This window comes from Rhamphochromis sp. 'chilingali' (assembly GCF_963969265.1).
Source record: "Rhamphochromis sp. 'chilingali' genome assembly, chromosome: 14".
Lineage (NCBI taxonomy): Eukaryota > Metazoa > Chordata > Actinopteri > Cichliformes > Cichlidae > Rhamphochromis > Rhamphochromis sp. 'chilingali'.
The window spans coordinates 36,256,442-36,265,621 of NC_137941.1; the positions used below are offsets into that span (position 1 = coordinate 36,256,442).

Consider the following 9,180-nt stretch of genomic DNA (forward strand, 5'->3'; position numbering starts at 1 on the left):
GGAGCTCAGGAAGGAAAGTGTCAGGACTTCTTTGAGTTTCTTGAAGACGTTTCATCCAAGAAGCTTCTTTAGTTCTAAGAACAACTGGTGGAGAGTCCCAGATTTAAGCCCTATGGGAGTGTCCCCAAGAGGGTCCTGGACCTGCTATTGATCCTCTGCCTCATCACACGAGCCAGGGTGTAAAAACAGGTGTAGGTCACAATCAGCTGAGGCTTTCCTGTCCGAGCTCCTTAGACTACGAGGACCGGGATGACTGAGAACCTTCACAGACAGTCTTTGTCTTATTTGCAGCAGTGTTTCATTTTACAGTTTATTGTTGATGTTCATCGTCATCATTTGACACATGTGACTGTTGTAGAGATTTGTGCAGAAGAAGCGTCCCCTGGATATTCGCTTTCTCTGGCTGGTGTTTGAGTGTTTCGATTACAATAAGACTTTCCCTATTAAGTACCAAAAGTACAAAATCGTCCTGAGAAGCGTTCACAAAGAAACTTTGAGTCTCAGCGAGCCCAAGCACTGTGAAGTGAGCCCGCGACGGCACTAATCCTTATGATCATATATACTCGTACAACAATCCCAGCATCCAGTCGGTGGGCCCCTGATGATGAGAGCGCACCTTCCTCCCAGTTTGTTTTGTCTTGCAGAAGAACCGTAGTATATGTTTAGACATGAGGAAAAGTGGCGGCGCTGTCACGCCACAGCGCTCTGCCTCATTTACCTTTTGATAAATTCATCAGTCCTTGAATGCGTACAGCTGTAGGTGTTCCCCGAGTGCCTGCTTCACATTCATTAGCGAGTGAATGTGCAGCTGCATCGGCTCCGTCGCGCACACCCATCGCTGCTCCTGTGAAGCTGCGTGCCATCTCTGCTGCGACGCGTTTCAGGTGCTTCAGATGCGAGATAATTAGTTTTGAAGTATCTGCTCGCCGAGCTAACTTCAAGCATGAAATCTTAAGTAAATATGTGTGTCCGCTGCTTTGCCACGCTGCTGATTCAATCTTATAAAAACTGGATGCCTGGTGAAGCGGTCTGTGCTCGTTGCGAGGGGATCACTTAAAGCATAGCAATATTCCTCCCACAGACTCACACTGAAGAGTGTCATAACAGCAGGTAATGAAAGCCTTTTTCCTGCCAAAAGCAAATTCCTTCCATCCCTTCAAATCATGCCTCACGCTGGCCTGTGACCAGCCCTTGGGTGGCCTTATTAAAGAAGTTGCACCAGATAATGATTATGAATTATGCCACAGCGCTACAAGAATAGCTCGGCCAAAGTGTGCTTTTGGAAAATAACATGTACTTAGCAATGCAAAGTGTGCTGGTAAGCATGTAACATGCTGAAGTTACAAATATCAGACAGCCCTGAGACACAAAGATGAGAGAAAGTTAATCCTCAGCTCTTTGGATAATTAATTAACTTGTAGTACGAGCGGCTCTGCCTCTCTTACGTTCTCTAGTAATTAAACTGTCTCGAGAGCTGATAGGACAAAACAAGCAGTACTGAGATATCATCTGGGAAATGTTATGTTTGTTTTTGATCACAAAATAATAAATGAACAGCGAACAAAAACACTAGCATAGGTGCACCCGGACATCTGACTTCTGTTCTTTGTCTCCATTTTTTAGGTATTTTTGCTTTTACCACCCGTCTCACTCGTAACACTGGTCATCACGCTGCACTCTCCAACTTTTTCACTACATTTACAAACTCGTCAGAGCATCTTTATTTTTTCAGAAATTGTGATCTTGCCCTGTGATGAAATGATCTAGTGAAATCCATCCATCCATCTTCATCCGCTTTATCCGAGGCCGGGTCGCGGGGGCAGCAGCCTAAGCAAAGAGCCCCAGACCTCCCTCTCCCCAGCCACCTCCTCCAGCTTATCCAGGGGAACACCAAGGCGTTCCCAGGCCAGCCGAGAGATATAATCTCTCCAGCGTGTCCTGGGTCTCCTCCTTGAATCGCTACCTTATCGTGGTGGAGGGGTTTGTGTGTCCCAGGGATCCCAGGGGCTATGTTGTCTGGGGACTTTTGCCCCCTGGTAGGGTCTCCCATGGCAAATTGGTCCTGGGTGAAGGACCAGACAAAGAGCGATTCAGAAGACCCTTATGAAGAGAACATCGAGGGAACAGTTTACCCTGCCCGGGATAGGGTTACCGGGGCCCCGCCCTGGAGCCAGGCTCGGGGAGGGTGCCCGAGGGCGAGCGTCTGGTGGCCTTAGTCCATGGGGCCCGGCCGGGCACAGCCCGAAGAGGAGACATGGGCCCATCCTCCTGCAGGCCCACCACCTGCAGGAGGCGCCACAGGGGTCGGGTGCATTGTGTGCCGGGTGGCGGCCAGGAGCGGAGGCCCTGGCGGACTGACCCCCGGCTGCCAAGACTGGCAATAGGGATCTAGTGAAATTATAAAGGAAATGTTGTATTTGTAGTTTTGTGGCCTGTGTTTTTCCCATCCCATAGTGGTTTTTTTTCCCAGTATAGTATCAGGATACCCGATGAGTAAAAACTATAAATTCTTTCCATTAATTTTGTCAGCAGCTCTATCTAAAAATGTGTGGACGTGAACCTGTGGAAGGATTATTAACAGATGAAGACGACCTCAGAGTGTGTCTTCGCCCTCTCAGCAGGCACACGTGCAGCTGCTGCCATCATTTTTTATTCATTCAATAAATTCATGTAAATAACCCAGATTACAGCTAACCAAGACTGTGATGACTGCCACAAAACATCGAACACACAACTGACAACAATACTGTCATTTTAAATATCATTAGGCCACCAGCACTCAACAACACACACACTGACATCATCAGGCTTCTGATTGGCCCACATGTCTGTATAGTTAGGCTTATATAACCACCTCTTGCTTTGACACCTCTTAACACCAATTTTTTTGCATGGGTACATGAAGCTGGAACTAGGAGTTGAAAGGTTGTGGTTTCCTACGCATTAAGCCTAAAGTTCAGGACCGTCAACAGCCAGCAGCCCCACCTGACCACAGAGTTCTGCACCACAGCAGCTGTAACACGAACACCAAGCAACGCTGAACTGCTGTATGCTCCCTGTTCGTTTTTATTGAGCTGTAGCAGGTCGGAAAGTAGTTAGTGAACTTCAGCTCCTATACATAGAAATTGCAAACATTTTCAACATGATATTATGGTTCAGTCTTTCCAAGTGTGTGCGTCCTAGTCTGGTGAAAGTTTGCTTACAGGAAATGCAGAAGAATGCTGGTGTTTATATGTTGTTCATGATCACAGGAACATTTCTTTTTGGTAGCAAAAACAACCAAGGCATGAACCAAACACTGGTTTTGAAGATTTCGTACAAATGAACCTTGTGCAATAGCAGGACCGTGTTCATCTGCACGGTCAGCCAAATGTCCAGGTCACTAGTAGAACATATAAAGAGCCGCACACAGATACAGCCTGCTTTCTCTCAGCTGATGCATAAATGTGCTTTGAGTGGTCCACACCAGCCTTGGTCATTAAAACCCACAAAGCCAGCTGGGGAATTGTGCAGTGAGCTCGGTACATTTAAAAGAGAGCACTCGAGCCCTACATGATACACTGATAGCACTGATAGTGCTACTGGAGAACACGCTGTGGTTTCTTATTGTCAGCACATATTTCCACTACAGTCAATAAAACTCGATTTTTACTATAATAATAAAGTAAGTGTTATTTCCATATATTTGTGAATGGGTCCTGTTGCCTGTATCCAGCACTGTTGGACCAATGAGCCAATAACATGAAACCGAACGCGAGCATATCGCCGTGTCTTTGTGGAGCCAAAGGACGCACACACGGGCCTCTCAGAAGGAAATGGCTGCCATTAACTCTGTCACCTGATAAACCAGCGATGATGCATCTTTGTTCGCTTCCTCGTTTCCCAGCGGTAAATATGAGAGCGGCTCTTTGACCTCCAGGAGGAGCTCGCCGTTTCATCAGGCCACATGTGTCAAACCTGATCGCAGGTCACGTTTGAAAACGCATCACTGTCACAGGTGACTAATGCAGCTGTCGCCTGAGCTCAGGTTCCCACCTTAACACAAACTGCTTAAATCCTGACACAAACCTCAAAGACAGACGAGCACATGAAACGACGGCGTGCCCGTGCTGAGTTCTTTCACTGCTGAAAATCACTTTTTACACTTTCAACATGACAAGAAAGGACGAGAAAGGTTAGGAAGCTCCTTTTTACACACACCATCATCATATCAGTTTAAACAAAAGCTACACTGACTCTGTTAGACACACTTTGTTAGGCTGCAGCTAAAAACAGCTGATGGATTTGTTCTAATAATCAGGAACACAGAAGCACATTATACAGATCCAAATCTAAGTTATTGTGTAAGAAACTGACATTTGAATTGAAAGGGTTCATCTCTGCATTCTGCCTGATAGAACGTGTGCATGTTCAAACAGCTAAGAGGTTAGCATGTGAGGCTAAAGCTCAATAATAATAATAATGATGTGGTCGCAGCTCTGACTGGAACCACAGAAGCTCCGCCCACCTGGTGTTCAAACTAGCATACTAAATTCACTTGCAGAATTAAACATTTAAAACAGTTTTTGTGACATTTGTGAACGTTTTGTTTCCCAAACTGCAAAAAATGCAAAGCTGGAAAGTTATGAGACACAGTGCTGCTGTGGGGCTTAACAAGCACCGCCCACCCACAGCATCACATACTGTGTGCTGCAGTTGTTGTGAGCACAAAGACCCAAAGAAACAGACCAGTGGATGACTCAGCTTACTGTAATTAGTCAGAAAGTGTGAGGATAATAAGTGAACAGCAGCAGGTGAACAGTGCAGAGTCACAACATTTGCCTTGTTTTCATATTTGTAACAAACAGGTAAACAGGTGTATCTGCCTCTAAACAAATAGCTTAAAGAAATATTTAGTGCCAGAATGAATTATTGTAGGCATGAAATAACAGAGAACAAGAACCAACTGGACGTCAGATAGAGAGGCTGACGCCGTCGTCTTAGTGCCTGAGTTATAATTTTGGTCGGCATCAGTGGGAGCTGTGGAATACCTGCACGGACCGAGCAGGCTCATTACTAAAGGTTCATGCTCAGCAGGTCCCTGATGGTTTCCTCTGTTTCCAGTTGGACAATAGATGTTGTTCCATATCTGTCAGAGCTGAGCTCACTAAGGACTCCCACAGGCCATCGCATTTCATGTGTAGGACATGGAAGCATGTTTGTTTTAAATAAACAGATTTATACGAGCAGCTGTGCTTTGGTTTGTTTTGGTCGGCAACATTCAAAAGAATATTTCTGGTTTGTGGTTTAAGACAAAATCTTTGTCTGGATTCTGCTGAATTTGAACTCCACTAGTTCAAACCTTCAGTTTGGATAACTTCAGACTGTGCTCACTGACCAGAACAGCTCCAGCTACTTCACTGTTACAACAAACACTGGTGTGTGCAACAGCTTCTGTACAGAACGACCAATGCAAAGGCCACGAGCCAAAGCAGGTGAGTAGATAAATGAGACACAGGCATGCAGGAGTAAACCTGCACCAGGGCCCTTAACCTGCGGTTCACTGCTGGTCAGTCATATGTCCTCTTATGTTGCCAGGTTGGATTATTGCCACATAAAAATATAAAGAATGAACTCTTATTTTTATTTCAGGAAATAAAAGTGACCATCTTACATTTACTGCAAAGCCACCGATGAAAGGCAGTTACACAGCTACTGTACGTTTACCATGTAACACAGATTTGTATCTGTTTCTGTTGAACTTGGTGTGAGACATCACAACGATCATATTGAAGGACACACATTGTGATGCTGTTGAATTGCACATTATGGGACTTGATAATATTTCAACCTCCTGGTTTGCACTTTGTCATTGAGAGGATTCCACCGTCCACTGAGAAGCTGGATCACAAACTCTGAGAATGAATGCTCAAGGCCTTTAAAAAAAAAATGCTTGTTTTTATCCAACATGAGAACAACGACGGTCAGTTTACTGTAGAAACGAAGGACAGCAGAAGTCCTTTATCCTGCGATCAAAACAATTAATTTTGCTTTTACAAAACTCGGATAGGTGGTCGACAGCCAATCGAGATTTTTAGGACTATCACTGGACGCAGTAATGCAGGTAAAAACAAACGGCGTCAAATCACGGCGTAAAAGTCTCTTTCTGGAGTGAAAGCTTTTGCGGGGTGTAAGAGGGGGCTTGTACGTAGGAGTCGACCAATACCAGCAGCCGTCTGAGCAGCACATCTGTGGCCAGTCAGCACTTCTGGTTCCCCAACACACATCAGCAAAACACGACCCGAGACTGAGACTCGTAAAAATCCCACATGAAAGCGCCAACTAAGGACGAGCTCGGCCACTCCGCAGCGCATCTGCCTCGAACCAAAGGAAACGAACCTGTTCGCATGACCTTCATCGTGCGGTCCGTTCAAAGCAAAACCTCAGCCAGCAGACATCAACAACTTGTTTATGTGCTCGAAAGCAAAAAGTGAAGTGAGGAGAGCCGACACGAGCACAGCGGTGCCGCACAATAATCACGACGCCGCTCCGGCAACAACAGGAAGGCTCAGCTACGAGGCGCGCGTAAAACTCCGCCGGTCGGAGCAGCCCCTGATTCAGGCGCGCCGCCAGCTGTCCGCCCGCAGAGCAGAGGCGCAGACAGGTGAGCGCACTGAGGTGAAACACTTACAGTGAGTGGCGGCGGATGCTCCGCTAAAGACGCTCAGCGTGTAAAGGGTAACCATCGGCAGCAGCAAAACCATTTTCTCAGCTGTAGTGCGCTATTATCCGTGAGTCCGCAGAGAGCAACGCAGGACGGCGGCTCCTCCTCGGTCCTCCGGCTTGGAGGGATAGCAGAGGTCTGATGTGAAGGAGCAAACCGCTCCCACGATGGCACTCCCTCACTGCGAGGTACAGCCCACCCCACTCCCCTCTCTGCCTCTCTCTCTCTCTTTGTCGGGTTCACATTTTATTGGCAGAGCGGAGCACTGCGATGCCCGAGCACTGCTATAAAACACAGAACAATAGCAAAGATCCGCAGAGAAAAGCCGCAATCGCTGCTGTTTATCGCTCCGCGTGTTCAGACATCATAAAATAGCACACTTTGCAGGCTGCTGATGACTTCATTCCACCGCACAGCAGAAGCTGCTGTGGACGTTTCCAGAAAACACGGGGTTCAAGCCTCAAGTCCAGCGCACTTCAGCACCGATGACAAACGTTTGGACACGGCTGTGTGGGAAATATGAACAGTCACTGTCACAGGAGCATACTTTGTTTCATCGCAACAAAATATTTGGTTTTACTTAATACCTCATTTATTTTATTTGACTTAAGATCATATTTGTTTTGTCAAGTTGAATTTGATTTGACTGAGTCTATACCAGGATATTATTTAGACCGTTTTGTTACAGATTCTCCTGTCGTCCATCTTTAAAGCGCTAGACAAACGTTCACATAACTTATTAGGAAGAATATCGTTTATGTATTTATTTTTATTAGCACTGTAGCTCTTTCACAGTTGATCTTTGGTCGCTTGCTGTTGTTTCATTCGTTTTAGTCCAGTCTTTGTACACAGCCATTTCTTAAAGGAGTGTTTTTGTCATACTGACCTATGAGTCCATCGTAAAAAGATTCCTCAACTCCAGAGATGAACCAGTTTGTGTCTACATGTCAGTGACACTGTCACTAACAGATTTTGATCCAGCATGTAAAAACAACATCAGCATAGCATCTCAAACACGCTGCCAGTGCAGTAAAAGCAAAGCTCATAGAAGATCACATTATGGACTTTTGCACTTTCAGTTCTACCTGCTCAGCTTCAGGCAGCTGTGACAATCAGCCAGCAACCAGAGCTTTCACTACCAGCTTTTCAGTGCAGCCAGCAACCTCCAGACAGCAGAACAATCAAGTCAGGAAATACGTTCCTGTAGCAGCTGGTGATTATGTCACATCCAACATGGTGGAGAGCTCTTGATCAATGTGCACATGATATGATGTGGAAAACCTCTGTGGTGATAATAATGATAATGCAGAAACACATGTAGTTATATTTATGTTTGGAAATCTGAGGTTTTCACCTGTCAAATATTAGTTAATGTTAGCCTACAAGCTAAACTGATACCCAGGGAAACATGGCTGCCTTCTTCGTCAGTGATGTCAGTGAGGTTTGTTTGTCATTCTGTTCTTTGGAGTCGTGTTTTTGCTGCGAGCAACTTATTTGTTATTAACTGACTGTGTTCCTGAGCAGGTTTGCTTTTTGTTCATGCTGGGAGTGGAAGACGAGCAGGCACATTAAACTACATAGAACACTGTTAATAAACTGTGTGAATGCATTCATGCACCCAGCGTGTATGTGCAGTCGAATGCAGGAAGCTGTGTGGAATACACAATGACTGAACTCTCATTGTGATGCTAGCTATTAGAATTGTGGTGCCGTGATATATGTAGTGCATTTTTAATGACATTATATTTCATTAAAAAGTTACGATAGAGAATAATTTTCTATTATATTCTGCTATATTTATTCCCGATGTCTTTACTAATGATGTTTTTTAAAGTGCTGCACGGTTGGCGTGCAGCATTTATACGTGTACACTGACAATAAATTCTATTCTGTATTCTACTCTGTTGTGGAGTACAGATGTAGCCTCTGGACATGTAAAACAGCATACGGTATAGTTGCTACTACTAACAGCACTATTACACCTTCATGAACTGTGATGGTAACAGCAGATCAGGTCACGTGCACAGGATTACCCTCTGTGATACCACAGGATCACTTACATGTGATGGTAGAGATTTGGAGGCCACGCTCATTAAAAGTTCATTTGTTGCTATGGTTGCTTCTCCCCCCTCTCTGAGAGTGTGTCATACTGTGGCGGTCTGACTTTTACTTTGTTAAAGACCTTGATTCTTCATGCAGGCTGCAGTTTGCATCGTGCTGCTGGCAGCATTGACTCAGTCTGCTTTCTCAAAGTTGCCAGGTTTTTCTGTGACAACTTGTCTCAATGGCCAATTTGTGGTCACTCAGCCTTTTTGGAATAATGTCCCTGATTGTTCGTGCTGCCCAGTTAATCTGCCACTCTATATTGGCTGTTCTGTGCTAACCCAGAGCTGGAGTTTGGGCTCCGTGCTCAGTGCGCGCACTGTCTTTGGCTTTGATTTGCTGGTCAGAGGCTGAAAGGCTGGTTTAGGAGAATT

The 9,180-nt window shown here is 45.4% G+C and overlaps 1 protein-coding gene across 1 annotated transcript in view; it reads right to left on the minus strand.

The window, feature by feature from the left end:
• The window catches only part of cntnap5a (contactin associated protein family member 5a), a 143,186-nt gene extending 135,316 nt beyond the window's left edge, over positions 1–7,870 (minus strand). The window contains exon 1 of the mRNA XM_080903767.1: positions 6,671–7,870. Coding sequence (XP_080759893.1) covers positions 6,671–6,743 — 73 coding nt within the window. The 5' untranslated portion in view covers positions 6,744–7,870. The remainder of the gene's footprint in view (positions 1–6,670) is intronic.
• Between the last annotated feature and the right edge of the window lie 1,310 nt (positions 7,871–9,180).